This window comes from Chrysemys picta, chromosome 4 (assembly GCF_011386835.1).
Source record: "Chrysemys picta bellii isolate R12L10 chromosome 4, ASM1138683v2, whole genome shotgun sequence".
Taxonomy (NCBI): domain Eukaryota; kingdom Metazoa; phylum Chordata; order Testudines; family Emydidae; genus Chrysemys; species Chrysemys picta.
The window spans coordinates 151527384-151547007 of record NC_088794.1 but is presented as its reverse complement, the minus strand read 5'-3'; the positions used below and the strand labels follow the sequence as shown (position 1 = coordinate 151547007).

The 19624-nt window shown below is 42.7% G+C and overlaps 1 protein-coding gene across 2 annotated transcripts in view; it reads right to left on the bottom strand.

The window, feature by feature from the left end:
* Positions 1–19624, bottom strand: part of MDGA2 (MAM domain containing glycosylphosphatidylinositol anchor 2) — a 631070-nt gene that overhangs the window by 389782 nt on the left and 221664 nt on the right. For both annotated transcript variants that reach the window (XM_008171632.4, XM_008171633.4), the window contains exon 2: positions 2004–2143. In XM_008171632.4, coding sequence (XP_008169854.1) covers positions 2004–2143 — 140 coding nt within the window. The remainder of the gene's footprint in view (positions 1–2003; positions 2144–19624) is intronic.

The following is a 19624-nucleotide window of genomic DNA, read 5'->3' as shown; positions in this document are numbered from 1 at the left end:
AGAGAAAAAAAAAAGGTGGAGCGAGAGAAATCACTATTTGCCAAAGAGGATAAAGTCAGCAAGGAAATAAATGTTACTTCCTACTTTTAAGAGGTATTGCAAACACTGAACAAAAAAACCCCAAAACATAACATAAAAAGGAATTGACTTAGAACCCTCTTTATTTTTTTCATTTGGAAAGAATTTTCAGCAGTGAATCTATGCATGGCTTCTTTCCCCTCGCCTCACACATGCTGTACTGAGATTCACCAAATTTAGAAGAAAAGTGTCTTCTATTTGTCATCTGTATTCATTTGTTGATCGCAACAAACAGAATTTGCCCTTACTTGACTGTGATTATTGACTGCATGAGGGGAATTCTCAAAGTTGCATCGTGCTGACATAACTCTTCAACGGGGGCCATTTTAGGCTAATACTGAGCAATTTTGAACCCCACCCTAGAATGCAAACAATTATAGAATGAACCTCTAAACATCTATATTTCAAAAATATTTCCCGGGAGAAGAGCACCGGGTTTTAGATTGAAGATCTCCTGTGAATTCACTGTCCCAATTCCCGGCTCAGCTAACCACACATCACAAAACTCCCACTTATTGCAATACAAGTTCCATGCGTGACGGCAAAACTGAGCCTCATGAAAGAGAGATAAGTTTAATTCATCATGACTGTAAAGAGCTCTCTGCAAGTCTATATTTTAGTGTTCAAAATGCTATAGAAAGAATTCACACCATAGAATTTTGTTCCCCGATACTTTATTGAAACAATATATTATTTGATTAATCTTATTAGGTTGCTAATGGTAGCTACAAAATATATCTGAATGGGTGAGCTTGGCTAGGAAAGGAGCTGTCAGACACATTCCAACTGTGGTCTTAGTTGGACAGCCTGATTAGCTTTTTATGTCTTTCGTCCTGAGATCGGGACCAAGAATTAGCCTATCCCTATTGTGAACCCCTTCAAGGTCTGTCTTTTGAAAACTGTGTCGACTACCCTCATGCCTCACCCCCCACATATCTCCAAATTCCCAATACAACTCCCTTGTCCACAGACAGAAAGGAGGAAGTGGATGCAGCAGAAGGGAAAGACCATCAGAACAAGCAAAGAAGAGATGGGTTCAGAAAGCAGGGGAATGAAGAAATGGATGGAAACACACACAAAAAAGCAGGTCTGAGAAGCTAAAGGAAGGAAAATGAAAAGGAATAAATCACACTTTCTCCAAGGTCTAGAGTTTGAAAGACCTTGGTTTCATTAAATTAACTAATGGTGTGCAGAGTAGGGGCAGATGAATCAGCCTGGACAGAACATGAACTAACCAGAACCTTTGCTTAAAATGTGTCCATGAAAAACATGAAACCTGAAGATCTGAAAAGGTTGATTTGATTTTTTTTTTAAATTATGTTTCATTTGTATACATCTCTGCAGCTTCCTTGTTCTGGTCAACCTTCCTGCTCCAGAAAGAAATCTAGATGTCCCTTGGGCTTATGTATGCATCTGCTTCAATTGCTTATCCTGGTGTTTTATTTCATATGTTTATTATTTTCCTGGCACTGTACGTGCTTTGAGTCACTAGCAAACTGAGCAACATTTAATGTGAGGTTCATTAAGACAAGTGGTTCTCAAACTCTTCCATAGCATGACCTGAAGTTACAACAAAAAGAGTTTCAGGAACCCACTGCCATAAGTTTCAGGATCCCATCCCTTCTAGCCAAAAAAAAAAAAAAAAAAAAAAAAAGGAGGGTGGTTGCAATCCCTTGAAACTTGCCTGCAACGCCAGGTTTGGAAACCATGAGCTAGAGCAATCCCATGCTCAGGGCCTGGTCACACTGTGACACTAATTGGGCTAAACGAGCTTCATTGCACTCAAGAGAGTCCAGCACTTATAAGAGCAAGTCTCACCAATACCTCTGCAAACAAGATGACCTGAAATGGCTACAAGGGCGAACGACAGGAGAGTTATAGCAATCTGGCTACTGGAAGAGGCTGGGTCGCAGTTTGGGACTCACCTGTGGCCGAGGATGGCCCGTCACCAAGCAGGTGAGCTCCAGAGTCTCTCCCTCGCGGATGGTGTATACCCTTTCCGAGTAGCGCTCCTCCTCAATGTTACACGCCAGGCCTGAGTGCACGATCCGCACCGTGGGTGGGGCTGTCAAACCAGCAGAAAGAGAAACATGTCAGTAAAATGTTTCCGCACAGCACCTTGCCCCTTGTCCCCCCAGAAACAACTGCTAGACACAGTCCCAGCCATACACAGCCCAGCTCAGTGACAACAGTCTGAGTTCACGTGAGGGGTAAGGCCCTTCTCTGATGGAAGAATCCGATACTCTGTTTTTGGATGCAAAATCAGTTATATCACTACTCATACAGACTTCCTCTAAACACCTTCCCCTCCCCCACTGCTCCACCCCCCTCCACCCCCCATAAAAAGCAGGGCCACAAACAAGGAACCAGATAACAGCTTCATCTCTGATGTTTCATTTGGTTGTTTTTCCCTTCCATTGCAAGAGACTCCAAAAGGACATCCCTGAGGTATGCGCACAAGTGCTGCAGGGGCATTAGAGATCTGCCCTCACAACCTCACAAACCAGGCTCACCCTTGCCCTGGTGGGGACTCTGCTACAGATGCCAGGACTTCAGCCTCCTGCCCATTCAGCTGTTGGGCTCTCCGGTGAGGCTGCCAATACGGGGCACAGTTAGGGATGGTGCTTTTTCAGACACCTTTACCGTAACGACTGGCCTGAAATCGCCTGCTTGCTTTGCCAAGGCATGGGACAGTCTGAAGCAAACCGACTTCTGGACTAGGTTAGAACCAGTGCTCAGATTCACTGACTATCCCACTCCCATGTCTGTGACCTATCCAATCGGTGTCGCCTTTTGTCCATATTTTGTGGTAGAGATGGGTGCCTGGAACTTGAAAACAACGAACTTACGGAAAGTTCAGATCCAAAATCCAGATACTCAATGTTTGGCCCAAGCCCATTTCTACTGTGGCTATCTCCCAACCTAGATTAGCATCCACTGGCATTAAAGGTAAGTTTTAGTAGGACTGACACCTTTGTTTGATGATGCCATTTCTTATTCTTTACACATGGCGAACCTCAAGAACAGTGGAAGACAAAGCATGACGGCTAACACTGAAAGAGAAAGATATTTAACTGCAAACATATTGCCCTGAAATATGGCACTAAAACACAATAGCAATCCGGCTACTGGAAGAGGCTGGGTCGCAGTTTGGGACTCACCTGTGGCCAGGGGCCCAGGGGTCACCAGCAGGATTTGAATACAGGGACCTTAGCACCACAGCACAGCATCCTCCCACATGAACTGAAAGATTAACTCCATTAGCTGGCAGCAGTAGTAGGCTGTGAGGGACAAGTTCAGTGCCATGAAAATTGGCTGTAATATTTATGTATACCCAGCTGTCCCCTAAAGGATGCCTTTTCAGACTCATTTGCACTCTCATTATTTTTGTTTTCCTTTCCAAAATCAACTTTCCATTTTTGTTCTTTTTATTATATATCTTTCTAATTGTATAACACTTATTAGGTAAATAAGAAGCTTTAATTGAACCATTAAAATAAAGTAATCAGCACAACGGGGTTGATTCTACTCCCATTTAAAGTGAATATTAACATCCATCAACTTCATTGCGACCAGGAGCAGGACCAGAGTTTCATTTAGGACAGATTCCACTTTCCTGGTATGTTTAACCTGCACTAAGAAAAGTGAAATGTTTCCATGTGTCCCACATGTGTAGCACGTGTCGCCTATGCCGGAAAACTACAATGGTTGTCATATCGGATGCACAACTCACAGTACTGTTCTACTAGTCCAGGAGAGAATAACAATGGTTCTATGGAATGTCAGTAATTCCGAGCCATGCAATTCCCCCTCATTCAAATTCCACACGAGCAGATCAATAGGAGGAGAAGGTCAAGTACTCATTACGGTGCCCTCGCTGAATGAAATATAACAGGACAATAAATGGCAGAAATGGCAAAAGATAAATCAGATGTATAAAACGTAAGTCAGCTTTAAAACTCTCCGGAGCAATGCTATTAGTTATTAGGGGCAAACCCGACTGTTAACCTGCTGGTGGCCCTTCAGTCAGAGAGCCTGGCCCAAGCCTGCAGGACAGTGAAATGAGATCCGGTGGCCAAGTCTTGGTCCAAAGGAGCTCCGAGGTATAGGCCTGAGCAGCCCACTTTGTCGATGTCCTGGAAGCTCAGCTCCGGCCTCACCAAATGGAGGCTAAGTAGGCTCTGATACGGCAAAAACTTACACACATGCTTAACTTTACACTGTGAGAACGCCCCTCTTTCGTCACATCAGGGCCCAGTGTTTCTCCCTCCGGCGCTGAGGAAGCCTGTGGTAAATCAGTCCCACTCTGGAGGGTTAGTACTGGACATTGGTTTATTTACAGTATTCAGAGGGTAGGCCCATAGGTTGGCCGGGGGCTTCTTTAAACAGAAACAAAAGATATTAAATTGCCTCACTCCCACTGGAGAACTGCCTCTCCTCACGCTGACTACCTAGCACCAGCCATCCTCTTTCACTCACCCTGAGCCCAGCTATGCTGCGAACCAAGGTCCTCTCCCCAGACAGAAATAACACAAGATTTCCCTTGTAGGGAAAAACAGCTCTTCACCTAGGAGACGCCTTTTCCCCTTGCCGCACACAACCCTTCTGCAGCTTGCATCTCATGTCTCCTCGTAGCCTGTTCACTGGAGCTGGTTTTTAAGGTCCCAGGCTGCCCTTAATTAGACTCAGGTGTCCACAATTAACCTGAGCTAACCTCTTTCAGTTTATAGGAAAAAGAGCTTTAATCATTCTAAGACTAATATACCATCCTCCAAACACTCTTCGAGAACAGCCAGGACCTGAGTTTAATGGCTGTATGCAGTGTTGTTGTGTGCACTGTTGTTGTGTGCACTGTTGGTCCCAGGATATTAGAGAGAGAAGCTGTAAGCTCAAAAGCGTGTCTCTCTCACCCACAGAAGTTGGTCCAATAAAAGACATCAACTCCCCCACCTTGTCTTTCAGGTCTGCCTTTGTCACACCACATAACTTTATGCACCAAGCATGTCCCTAAACCTTTGCAGATCAGGGTTTTAGCACCTGAGCAGAAATCCAGGCTCAAATAATCAACCATGTGCAAAGCTTCTGATATTTTAAATATCTGACCCTGGAAGTCTTAAGAAAATGAGTCTAAGGCAAAGTTGTCCAGACAGCATGAATGAACAGGACTAGAATAAGATAGTTAAGGCCAGTATAACTGACTCCCTTTCTCTTATCTACCCTGAATTGCATCTGTTGCAATCTACTCTATTTAAAATCATTTTCAGTTTGCTTGGCCTATGCCAACCTTTTTGGTAAGTGTTTAAGAAATCTGGCCTTGTTGCTCACCGATCCCAAGGGCACAGGCTGAACGTTATCGCTTTATTTATGATGGAGTGGATCCCTTTGTTAATCTGGTTTTCACAACTCTAATGATAGAAGGTGAATATTAGTTTTGAAGGTTTTCCACATGAGTAACAAGCAGCAACAAGATTCCAGTTAGACCACCTCAAATAAGCAAATAGGCATGAACGCAAATTACCTTCCAGGCACTCTGAGTTCATGTCCTCTGGGAGGAATCAGAGTAGCAGCCGTGTTAGTCTGTATCCGCAAAAAGAAGAACAGGAGGACTTGTGGCACCTTAGAGACTAACAAATTTATTAGAGCATAAGCTTTCGTGGACTACAGCCCACTTCTTCGGATGCATATAGAATGGAACATATATTGAGGAGATATATATACACACATACAGAGAGCATAAACAGGTGGGAGTTGTCTTAAACTCAAAAGTTTTTTTCCTCTTAATTAATTGGCCTCTCAGAGGTGGTAAGACAACTCCCACCTGTTTATGCTCTCTGTATGTGTGTATATATATCTCCTCAATATATGTTCCATTCTATATGCATCCGAAGAAGTGGGCTGTAGTCCACAAAAGCTTATGCTCTAATAAATTTGTTAGTCTCTAAGGTGCCACAAGTCCTCCTGTTCTTCTTTTTTCTGGGAGGAATATCACTCATTGTTTTCCTTGGACACTACTCTAACAAAAGTAGCTCCAATCAAAAAGGATACAACACCCATGGAAACCAGTTACCTTCTATGTAGAATGAGTGAGTCAATACACACACGTTATACCCAATATATTCTAAAGATTAGACAGCAGCTATATAAGGAGAGAGAGAACTAATCTCTCTCTCTCTCTCTCTCTCTCTTTCTACTCAGAGTCCTGGGGTCTCTCTCAGAATTCCCTCTCTCCCAATACCCAGAGTTGTCCGCATAAAGAGGAATTGGATTGTGCCCAACAGGGCCCGTCACTACACTATTATTGGGATGGCTTCTTTGAGACGTTAGGGCTACGATAGTCAATTATTTTTTGTCAAGGTACAAATTTCTTGGTCAAGGTATAGTCAAGGTCCAGACTACAGATAAATAAAAAAAACCCAACAACAACAAGTAAATAAAAAGATGTCGGGGTCCTTTCAAAAGCATCTGGTGGTCCGAATTTAGCCCACAGTCCACCTATAGACTCCCCTTGGCCTAAGGTGATGTTTATTGCTTGCAAGAAAGAAATTAAAGATCGGTATCATTTTCCTGTGCTCACACTGAGGGCTGGTCTACATGGGAAGTTAATGTGCAGCAAGCGAGGGTGTGAATTTACAGCTCACTACCTACTCCGGACTAACTCGCTGTGTGGACACTTTTGCTGTGCTCTGAGAATGCTTCTATGTGCACTGCACTTTGGAAGCCTATTAAGCTAAACCACCCGAGGGCGCACTCTTAAGCTGTATCTGCACTACAAGCTAGGGGTGCGATTCCCCTGCTCACATACACATACTCGTGCTAGTGCCATCGAGTCAGTGCAAATGTAAATAGTGTAGCCACGGTAGCATGGGTGGAGGTGTGGCTTAGCCATGCCGCGTCTGTCCCCACTGGATTCAGGCAGGTATGTACTCAGCTGTGAGTCTGCTGCCGCTCCCCGGGTTCCTGTGGTCCTGCTGCTCTTTATACGCGTGCTAGCTCAACGGCGGCTGGCGTGAGCGTGGGTACACGAGCCGGGGAATCATGCCCCTCGCTCGTAACATGAACGTGCAGAGGGAGTTAGTGCGGAGTAGCAAGTGTGCTCTGAATTCACACACTAGCTTGCTGTGCATTAACTTCCCCATATACACCAGCCCTAAGTAAAACCTTATGCCGCTTCATTGACACCAGCAAGATGACTTGGGGCATAAGGTACATTCAACATGAGTAAAGGCATCACAATCTAACCCCTAACGATCACCGTGTCCTCAGCCTTACTTATCTATTAGTCCGAGTAATAATAAAGTCATTTACGTTACAGCTCTCCCCACATAAAGGGTGTGGACTTGTGTGTCTTTAGTAGCTCACTGTAACAAAGGGGTGTGTTTCACGGAAACTAGCCAGGTTCACTAGCTGCTTCAATTGACAGTCACCCCACTTAAGTCTTCTCAAGCTGTTTGTTCAAGCAGACGTGCAGCACGAGACCATTGTGTTAATGGTCCTCCTACTGTGAGAGGCTCCAGGAGCGCAGTTCTGGGATCACGCTGTGTCCGGCCTTTGTGCAATGTGCCACGCACGAGGCAGTGCAGAGGGTGGGGCCAGCGTGTCGTGAGCCTCGTGCAGCCTGTGCGAGGCCTGAGTAGAACAGCAAGCCCTGTGCTCCGGGGAGTATAGAAACTGCTCCCTTGGGGTCCACTGCCCCTCGAAGGAGTCAGATGGGGCAGGCTGCAGGCAAATCCCCACCTCCGCCTAGGTTCTCCCCAGTCTCCCCAGAGGTGGGGGGAAGGAAAAGGCTGCATCTCACAAAGGTATGTGGTAATGGGCGCACTGGCTTTGCACCTTCGTGCCATGGAAAGGAACTATGCATCCTGAGGCTGAGTCCCCCCATTGGCTAGGGCTGTCCTGAGCCAGGCAGTTCTGCATTGCCCCGAATTATGCCTAGATGAGCCAAGCCTCCTCTTTGCATGAATTACATTCTTCCCATTTATCTGAGCGACTTCTCTGACTTCAGCTGCAAAACAAGGGCACCTGCCAGCATTATCAAACCTGGATGGAATGCACTTGGAGGAAACCACGTCCCCAAGTAGGTAGTCTGACACAGGGGCCTTGTGTCTGGGGCACAGAGGACACAAGGAGAGGGCTGAGCTACGTCGAACCCAGAACCTTAGGAGCTGCTGGGAAAGCCACCTGCTCAAAAGGGTGCTTTACCGCTACAAAAATTAAATAATACACTTGTGACTGGAAAATGATAGGAGGGCCAACCTCCACTGGCTACGGGGCAGGCTGCTTGCCCACTTATAGTCCTAAAACTTTACGTTAAATGAAAATACCTCAGAGGGAAAAATAATTAATTTGCTGAACACCGGCATCAAAAACACTCATGTGGGTCTAATTCGATAGTAGCGATGTACCTGATCCTTACACCCAGATCCAAGACCCTCAGATGTTGGAAGGGTTTGTATCCAGACCCAGAGCCCAAGGCGGACTTCAAGTTCTAACCTATAACCATTTTCTCCCTAAACCTCCTCTAAATAAGCCACCAGTTCTCTAGGAAGTAGGACCTTTGGTCCTCTTTAAGATAAAAATGATTGCCGTTTGACCAGCAGAGGGTGCTATCAGATTATGATGGCTCACACCCACCTTATTGAGTGCATGACTTTAGGAATCTGAAGGTATGTTTGCTCTGCAGCTGGGAGCATACCTCCTAGCCTGGGTAGCGAGACTCCTGCTAGCTCAGCTCGAGCTAGTAATAGCCGTGTGGATGTGGCAAAACTGCTGGTGGTTCAGGCTAGCCACCTGAGTCCAAACCCTCCCAATCCCCTGGGTCTGACCTCCGGAGTGCTAGCCAGAGCTCAGCTGGTCCAGTAACATCCAGACTGCTCTATTTAGCATGTTAGTTTGAGCCCAACTAAGGTGAATCTGTCTACCTGGGCTAAGAGGCTCACTCCATCTGCGCTGTAGACATATCCTGAATGGCTGGGGCTATAGTTTACTGAACATGTGCACTTCCCGGTGCACCCACATGGCTTGGGACATATTTCACAACATCACTTTCCCTCATAGCCAATCACCGATGAAAAACCAGGACGAGAAAAGACATTAGGAAAACATATGGCTCCCCTTCCAACATGGTATTTCTAGGTTCATTACGTATTTTGTTCACACTGATTTTTAAAGCATGGCAGGCATTAGGAAGTGTTTAGATCCTAAATTTTGTAGCTGCTGTCAGGACCATGGCAGCTCACTGTGAAGTGACTCCACATCTGTCAACAGAGCCTTTGAAATTGACACATGAGTGGATGCTGCTGGCTGGCTTTGAAGATGGAAGCGATGTTTGCAAAAGAACCTGGCTGGAGCTTTTTGAACTAAGCCTTATTTTTTAAAGCTGCCGTTTCCTCAGTTTTGTACTGGATAAGTTTAGTTTACAAACAGCAGCTACGTTCTGTCATCTCTCAGAGGTCCAGCAGGTCCACCCTCTCTGCCACCCATTCAAAGACAGAAAATATATCATGATGTCAAGTTGTTTTCTACACTGCGCTTTTCTGGGTTACTTTTCAAAGCCTGGCATGCACCATTATTTGAGATATACACACAAATACCTTATATGCAGGCCCGTATCTGATTTCTGGGCACAAATAACTTGGTCATTCCTGTTAGACTTTCGTTAGTTTCAGTTCTGAAGTTGATGGCAGAATTCCCTATAGCAGAATTCTTCTCTTTGAGCATCTAGTGTTCCCTTTGCAGTCACAGTGGAAGGGTTGGTGTTCAAGTTATGAAGGACTTAAGAGCTGGCTGAAGAGCTGGACTGTTACTGTCGATTTTTATAAGCCTGGAAGCGTTAAGTTCCAGAAGACTGGAAGAAAGTGAATGTTGTGCCAATATTTAAGAAGGGTAAATGGATGAACCTGATAATTATAGGTCTGTCAGCCTGACATTGATCCCAGGCATGATAATAGAGAGATTGACACAGGACGCAGAATTAAAGGACAGTAATTAAGCAATACCAATCAACATGGGTTTATAGAAAATAGAGCCTCTCAAATAACCTGATATCTTTTTTTTTTTTTGGATGAGATTACAAGTTCAATTGGTAAAGGTGATAGTATTGGTGTAATATATTTAGACTTCTGTAAGGTGCTTGACTTGGTAGCACACGACATTTTGATTAAAAACGAATGTAAAATTAACATGGCACAAAGTATACGGATTAAAAACTGGCTAGCTGACAGATCTCAAAATGTATTTGTACAAGGGGAATGATCAACAAGCAAGTGTGATTCTGGGGAGGACGGGGTCCGCCACTGAACTTGAAGACATATGCAGGTAACTGGTCACATTTAAGAAAAGCAGGACAAAGGATTAAACTGATGCGGGGATGAGCAATGAACCAGAGAAGTGTGCAGGTTAAAGTTTATTTTTTCATTTCACTGTGGGGGCAAGGTACCATGTCTCTACAGGGAACACAACGTCTGTGTTTAGACTTTAGCAGGCCCAAGTAATACCAAAGGATTTTTATAACAATCAGAACGTTGGGTCCTGTAGGATTTATGGCAGTGCTTTTCAACCTTTTTTTCATTTGTGGACCCCTAAAATATTTCGAATGGAGGTGTGGACCCCTTTGGAAATCTTAGACATAGTTCGTGGACCCCCCCAGGGTCTACTGACCATTGGTTGAAAACCACTGTTCTATGGTAACAACCATCTTCCCAAATCCCTTAGATGTAGTCCATGGGCCCACAGGGTTGAAAACAACTGATTTACGGAATGTATGTCAGTCACGGGAGTTGTGTTAATACATGATAATCCCAGTTTTTTTTAAAAAAAAGTAAGTTTCTAGCCTTGGTGATTGGAGAGAAAATGAGAATGAAACGAGAAAATGAAAATATGACCCCTGTGCACCCCAAAGGCTCAAAAACCAGAAGACACATAAAATCCAAAATTTATTATTTTTTTAAATAGGGCCTCACTTTCTTATTTTAACCTTTGGTGTTGGAGATATTTCTGTTTGAATGGGACTGAGTCAAAAAAAAAATAAATCAAACCACAGCAGGTCATTTGGGTTTTGAGTAGAGTGGTCAAACATTTTGATGCTTTGGGAAAGATCTAAAAATTCTTGATTGTAGATAGTTTTCTCGTGGAACCAGTTCCACTAAAACATGTTTGTACTGAAAGATTAGGAGAGATGCAGAATTTTCAAAGACAGTCTTGTCTACCTCTTCTTGCACTAATGGAGACAAAATGAAAGTGCCCAATTCATGTCTGTTTTGCATCCTACTGCCAATTAAGTCTGTTTGATTTTGTCCTTTGTCTTCAATTAAAACAGGATTGGGTCCAAAATGTAAAATGTGTTTTCTTACCTATATAAATAACCAAAGAAAGAGGACATTTCAATGCCCTTTTTTAAAAATATCAGGCCAAGGCAACAACGTTTATGACCATCCTAGCCAATGAAGGAGTCTGGTCACCCGTGGTATCCAGCGCACTTGTAATACAAAACCATTATTGGCCATTCAAATAGATCAAATCTGATCCTCATTCACTGTTCTCCAATCCCAGTACAATCAGTTTTTTAGATGATCACAGACCCCGCATTAATTTTGTCCCTCATTTGCCCACACTTATATTTCAGGAGGGAAAACTACTATAAACTGAAAAAGTTTCCTGTGCTATCTTGTTTTTGAATTTTTACATAGCAGGTTAAAAGCACAAGTCTTTTCCTCTCTTTCCTTGAATATTCCTTCAGAAATGTGCAGGTCTCTAGCATATTGATTTATTTAGGTCCTAGACTCTAGGGCATCTCAGTGCAAAACTGGAGTGCACAGTGCCTTCAATAAGAAATAACTCGTATGAAACCTTTAGCATGATTTGCTACTCTATTTTTCCAACGACAAAGCAAGTATACTGCTTCCCATGCTCTAAAGTGCATCACTTTAACTAGTACATCGGATTCCGATGCTTAACTAATGATTTGCAACCATGATTTTTTTTTGTATTATTTCCAATCACAGTGAAAAGGAAATTAAAACTTTAAAAGATGACAATCCAAGAAATAGCATATTTCTGTCTGAAGAAATAACATGGCCTTTTTCCCCATTCCTCCTTTAAACTGGAGCATCCCTACTGTTCTAGAAGCAGATACTGGCAGACACAGACCATATGTCATAGATCATAAGTTTTTAATACTTTGCCCAGCAGGAGGAACAATAAACAGCAGCGTAATGAGTTATAAGGAAAAAAAATCTCACTGTTCTTAGAAACAGAATTATGTTTCCTCTAACTTAATAGATACTCTCCTGATAAGCTTTGTAGTGTCAAAATTAGGTCAGCCTCTGACTGTCGCGTTGGGCAGCAATACTGTGATTTAATTAGCTCTGTGCTTTTTTTTTTTAGTGCTATCAATCAGGAAAGCTTCCAGAGCTCTGGAAACACAGTCGAAGTTACAGAAATATGGGCAACTGTCAAGCAACTTGGCAAAAGGAGCCCAATCGATGGAAAAAGGTGACCCTCATCCTGATTTCATAGCCTTGGCAGCAAGGTCAGTTTGGGGTGAGCACAGCGGAACGTCATGGGATCGATGCCAGTGCTTGCAATAAGTGAAAGTGGCATGGCTGTGAAGTATTTTCTTTTCAGTTGAATGCCCGTCACTGGCGCTGGCTCCACCAAAACAATTGATGGTGACTTCTCCCCATAATGTTATTTTCAGCTAGCCAAAGAAAGACCAATACACCTCTAAAATGTTACAGAGTTAAGTGAATTTAGGCAAGATTTTTAAAAGTGACTTGTGATTTTGTGTGCCCAGGTATTTCTGAAAATCATAGAGGTGTTTCAACTTGGGCAACGAAAGTTACTAATCACTTTTGAAAATCTTGACTTTAATGTATTAGACCAACAGGCCTAGAGAGAAACAACTTCATTTATCTAGAGAGCACCTGCAGAAAGGGCAGTTCTAGCCCATGATTCCCTGTAACACTCTTGCAATGTGGTTCGACTCTGTTCTGCTTATCATTACTAAAGATAAGAAATTCCATCTCCATTCAATCAATGGCTTCTGTGCTGAGAGTGGACACACAAGTTTAATTGGGATGATGTTTTTTTCTGATGTACTCTTGCCCAATAACCAGGGCACTGGGAACACCACAACGCACTTCACGTATCAATAAATGGACAAAAAAACCCTTGTGTAGACAGATGTAATGTAAACCGAATATAAAACTCATACAATGCTTCAAATACTAGGTACTTGGCATTCATCTCATCCAAGATGCAAAATGAATTTAATCAATACCCTGAATATTTAATTTAATAGAACTTGATTATGTAACCCAATGAAAGAATTTTATTACATTTTCTAACAATAGAAAAAGCTGATCCAATAATAAAATGCATTTGTGTCCTGAATATTGTACTTGCCTATTCTCTGACAATAAAGGGACTTTACAATTCCCACAGACTACCTGCAGTAAAATACCCTCATTACTTACAAGAATTGTTTGCTATCAAATCGCATACATCTCATGACAAAACTAGAAAAACTCAAGGCCAGCGTGTTTGCAACTGATAGAATTCAATGCGGATATGTGGGTATTAACACTTAATTCCAATTGTTGCAGGTACTTCTGCAGTTCTTTAAAATCTTCTCATTCGGAGTCAGATCATTCCCCCTTTTTATAGTCCAGAACTCCATGAAGTCTGCTAGGGGTTAAGCTATTGCTAATCTGCTTTACATGCTCAGATACTACAGTGATGGAAATCAGTATAAAATCCTAATAAAAAAGATAGGTGGATTGTATGGGTACAATCCATTGACATTAACCCCATTATTTTCAATGGGGCCGCATGGGGGAAATGAAGGGAACGGTGGATCTTTGTTTATACTGTGATTGTTAGTTACTGAACAAGCAGAGATTGTTTTAGAGATTTAGGTGCTGATCTTGGAATAAGCTCTATGCAAAGTCAAGGGGCCACCTACATGAAGCTCATTGCAAGACTTAGGTCTTATATTGCAAACTATTCCTTGCTAGGATCTGAAGTGTGTAGTGATAAATATATTCTGTATTTCTCACAGAATCATCCTGGGCCTCCTATTTCAAATATATTTTCTTTAATTACATTTCAAATAATCCTGCAAGTTCTGCAGACCATGAAGATTTTATCATTACTTACATTAAAAGAAATAATTAAAAGGCTGCTTAAAGTAGTACAGGAGTTCTAACATTTTTCAGAGGTCCTAACCTCCATTCTCTCTATTATTTTCATGTTTATTAAAGGGCCGGATTTTTAATAGGTGCTCAATCCAGCCTCTATTTTTCACTTGAAACACACTGTAATCAGAAATATTTGCAGTCAACTACTCCTCCCCGCCCCCCGAAGTATTAGACCTCCCTCTACTTGTCTGCAACCCCAAATCAGATGGCTCAACATGCCAATAGAACGGTGTGCTCCAATTAATCATAGGTACATACTGGCCCCATACATACGGAGGACTCTCCAAAGTAACGTTCTGATTCAGATTCAGCTCTGCCCAAGAGCAAAATAGCCTCCTTTTAAGATAATGTTATTTAAATCACCTCCTCTGAACAGCATTAAAATGTAAAAATAAAGCACACAGTATCACATTTCGAAACCCTGGCTCTCAGGGATAAGAGAACTGGCCACCCAATCCTCACACAGTATTAGACTCTTAGCCAGTCCAGAGACAGCTGCTGACACACACTTGTGGACGGAGTCTTCCTTGTACTTCATCCAATGGAGCCAAAATTTGGATTCACTGGAGACAAGACACCTCCTTGAGTATCTGTGTGTGCTTCTGAATCTTGCTGCCCTAAACCAAATCTAAGTACAAGAAATCACGGCATATTGCCTTGGCCTCAGGCATGTTTGTTTTACATGAAGTGGCATTTTGCCATTTCAATATTTTGCTCGTAATTTAGAATGCCCCTCATTTTCTAGCTCTCTGGAATACCTACTATCACTCATGTCTAACAGTTAAGGTGGCTTTTAGCCCACTTACAAAATGGTATGCCACTGGAATGCCATAAAGCCATAGCATATGGCAGAGAAATAGAGAATAGCCTGCCATACGTCAAAAGTGACACACTCAAGACATATATTTTGGTGGGCTGAGCTTTCTGTATTCATATTCTCTTAGACCTTAAAACCTGGACCATACATTTCCTTAGGAGTGATCATATTTGGTGACACTTACAGATAATATAATTATTTTATCCTGCTGCTTTTTCTAAACACCCAGTGTACAAAAAAATCTACATCAAATGAATACAAATGATTCATTTTGTTATTTGGAAATAACAGGTCTTCATAAATTTAGCCTCTTCTTGAATTCCAGTATTAAAACAGTTAGGGCATTCACCTGAGATGTGGGAGACTGAATCAGACCACAGGCTTGAACCTGTAACTCTCACATTTCAAGGGAGAAAGTACCCTAAACACGGTGCTATAGAGTCCGTCTCCCTCAATCTTGCCTGTTAGAGCTGTTCCACTTTGTATAAATAATTCAATATTCATTGGCCGGAGAGCAAGAACAGGGGAAAACTAGGTTTCCCATATCTCAGCCGCTGCCCTAATTTACCCTCCCCCAGAAATTCATCCTAGAACTGAGATGCTTTCCCGACACACACTGTCAAGCTGATACATTTCTACAAAACATTTTGGTTTTGACAAAAAACGTCAACTTTTAATGGAACAAAGTTGAATTGAAAATTTTTGGAGCAGCACTATAATAGGGTTTTTACCATGAGCTATCTCACAAACGCTCTGAGAGGGGAACAAGAAAGCCATTGATAATTAGCACATAGCACAGGCAATTGAAAGGGACTGGACTCTATCTTTATTCAGCTTTAACCCTTCAGATACTTGCCACATATCCTTTTACAAGCATCTTTCTGTCCTACCTCAGCATTACAGTGAAACAATACCATTAGGTGCAAGAACCCCTTTAGTAATGTCTGTCTTCACAGGAGAGGCCTGAGAAAAAATTATAGGCCTTTTGGTGTTTCCTCTCCTGCTATTATAATGCAGCACTATCCCCTGAGACACACCGAGCTCAGCTCCTGACCCACCTTTGCTGAGAGAATGTTAGGAGAGAATCCCCCACCGATTGTAGGTACCCTGGTTCTAAAGCTCTATCATATCCATGGAACTAATGGGCTGTAAAAACCTTCTCCAAGCGAGCTTTACAAACACCTCTATTGATTGTCCCAGAATATCAGAGATAACGGACAATGCTGCCCACACGAACAGGAGAAGAGAACCTTTTTCTGCTAGAGTGCACACTTGCTACTCCCTCTGCTATCTACTACTCCCCCAAATAAGCCACCAGAGAGGTACCTCTCCATGTCTGTCTTTTGTGCCATCTCCACAAGAGCAAAGAGCTATTGATGAAGCTGGTGTTCCTGGAGCAGGATCATGTGCTTCTGCAAAGGCAGAGAATTAAGAATAATTTTCTTGATGCTCTTCCAGGAATTTACCTCCTGACTTATCTGTTGTTCTTTCTCTGCCCATCAAATGGCCAACTAATTCAATTCAAAGACACAAAGCACTCTTGTCCATGGTGTGTTGAGATGGTTATAATTCACATACACTGATAAGAATCAAGAAAGTTAGATGCCAAACTACCCCCTTTACTCTAAATCTGAAGCCGACTTAGAGTAGGTCATCATTGGCAGGTCTCAAAGGGGGCATATACCCAGAATAGCAGAGTCCTTCTGAAACTGGGGATGAAGTTGAGCTAAACAGGATCTTAGCTTCAGAAACACATCATAGAATATCAGGGTTGGAAGGGACCTCAGGAGGTCATCTAATCCAACCCCCTGCTCAAAGCAGGACCAATCCCCAGACAGATTTTTGTCTCAGATCCCTAAATGGCCCCTCAACGATTGAACTCACAACCCTGCGTTTAGCAGGCCAATACTCAAACCACTGAGCTATCCCTCCCCCATATCAGTGCACAGCAGTGATTTCTACAAAGCTGGATTTCTGAAGAGGGGACTCTTTCTAGACTTGATAATTCTTTACAGCTGTAGCTTGGACATGAAATCATAGGATATTGTAAAATCCAGTTCTTAGAGATTTTTAAGGCCCAGCTTGACAAAGCCCTGGCTGGGATGATTTAGTTGGGGTTGGACTAGATGACCTCCTGAGGTCTCTTCCAACCCTAATCTTCTATGATTCTACAATCTGCTTTAAAATATCCCTAGCACTGACTCATGTAAGGGCCACCATAGGAGTCACATTTCACTGCCCTGTAGGACATGCATGTGCCTGATTCCTTCATGTTATAACCCTGGCCTCTATCTTATGTATTTCCACATATACCAACCAGATGTTCAGACAAACTCAGGAAGGACCATGTCATGATTCTGTTGCTTATAGTACACCATGCCAGGTTAATACATCCTGTGCAGGCTACAAATGTGCCCCCTCTCCAAGACAACAGACAGAAGTCTGGGAAGTCACACAGGCATGCATAGTGATAAATCTTCCCCCACTAAACCCTTCCTCAATGCTCTTCATGTATTTTGTGATCCTTGCTCTCAACCACAGATCTCAAGCCGTGAGTTCGATGAATCTTCTGAAATAAGTGAAGAGACTATCCACAAGTGACAGGCTAAATGAGGAAATATTTCGTTGTTCCTGACATTCTAAAACAAATGATGTTGCCAGGTTTGTTTCAACAGTATTAGAGTCTAGCGGTAAAGGTGTCTTACTTATTACTGTATGCTCAATGCAGCCAATTTGTTCACTTCCCCCACCCGTAACAGTATAAATATACAGAACTGAAAGTAGTTTTAACTGAGTTAAGTATCACATTTTGACAATAAATCCTAAGGTTATAACTATCATTCCCATCTTAACAAAAGGATACCTGTTCCAACAATACATTAAAAACATTAGGGTGATGGAAGACATTACAAGCATTAAGAAAACTGCTAAAATACTAAAGCAATTCGTGTGTGTGTGTGTGTGTGTGTGTGTGTGTAAAGAAATTAGTTATAGAGTATAACACTATGTTCCCATGACAAGGGGAGTCCCCTATATTTATAAATCTTAGCTTAGGTTTTACCCTGAACTACATGCCCATGGACAGGAGTGAGGCAGAACAAGAATCTCCCTTGATTACTGCATTGCCTGCCCAGCCTGTGGTTCAGATTACTCAGAAGTAGAGTAGGTAGACAGGCTTAAAGTGGGTAGCCGCTAGATTATTCCCCCACCCTCAACTCATCAGCCAGCATTGCTAAACTGGCATGGAATGTGCCTTACCACGCTGTTACTACAGACCAGCAGAAAATGAACACCCCCTGCCAAATGCAAAGATGCAGCAGGAAGGGAATTAAGACTCACTCACTGGGATGTCGCCAAGGTCTACACTGGGGGGAGGGAGGGATCGATCTAAGTTACGCAACTTCAGCTACGTGAATAACGTAGCTGAAGTCGACATATTTAGACCTACTCACTGAGGTGTCTTCACTGCGGTGAATCGACTGCTGCCGCTCCCGTCGACTCCGCCTGCACCTCTCGCGGCAGTGGAGTACAGGAGTCAATGGGAGAGCGCTCGGGGGTCAATCTATACTAGACGCGCTAAATCGACCCCCGCTGGATCGATTGCTGCCCACCGATCCGGCGGGTAGGGTAGACATACCCCAAGGCACAAAGACTCCAAGGACTATCCGTGGGATGATGCCACATACATGTCATGTCATGTTCAGTGCTGTACCTAAAGCCACAATGTAGCACAACATTTGTAACGGGGTATTTATTTGCAATTGAGTGGAGAGTGACAAAAGCAAGATTTTGACTTGCATGCCGATAAGGCCATTGCAGAGAAACTAAATGAACTCTTTGCATCGGTCTTCACGATTGAGGATGTGAGGGAGATTCCCAAACCTGAGCCATTCTTTTTAGGTGACAAATCTGAGGAACTGCCCCAGATTGAGGTGTTATTAGAGGAAGTTTTGGAACAAATGGATAAAATAAACAGTAATACGTTACCAAGACCAGATGGTATTCACCAAAGAGTTCTGAAGGAACTCAAATGTGAAATTGCAGAACTACTAACTGTAGTTTGTAACCTATCATTTAAATCAGCTTCTGTACCCAATGAAAAAAGAAGAACAGGAGTACTTGTGGCACCTTAGAGACTAACAAATTTATTAGAGCATAAGCTTTCGTGGACTACAGCCCACTTCTTCAGATGCATATAGAATGGAAAATATATTGAGGAGATATATATACACACATACAGAGAGCATAAACAGGTAGGAGTTGTCTTACCAACTCTGAGAGGCCAATTAATTAAGAGAAAAAAAAAACTTTTGAACTGATAATCAAGCTAGCCCAGTACAGACAGTTTGATAAGAAGTGTGAGAATACTTACAAGGGGAGAGCCATTACAAACATTGAATCTATCTCCCCTTGTAAGTATTCTCACACTTCTTATCAAACTGTCTGTACTGGGCTAGCTTGATTATCAGTTCAAAAGTTTTTTTTTTTTCCCTCTTAATTAATTGGCCTCTCAGAGTTGGTAAGACAACTCCCA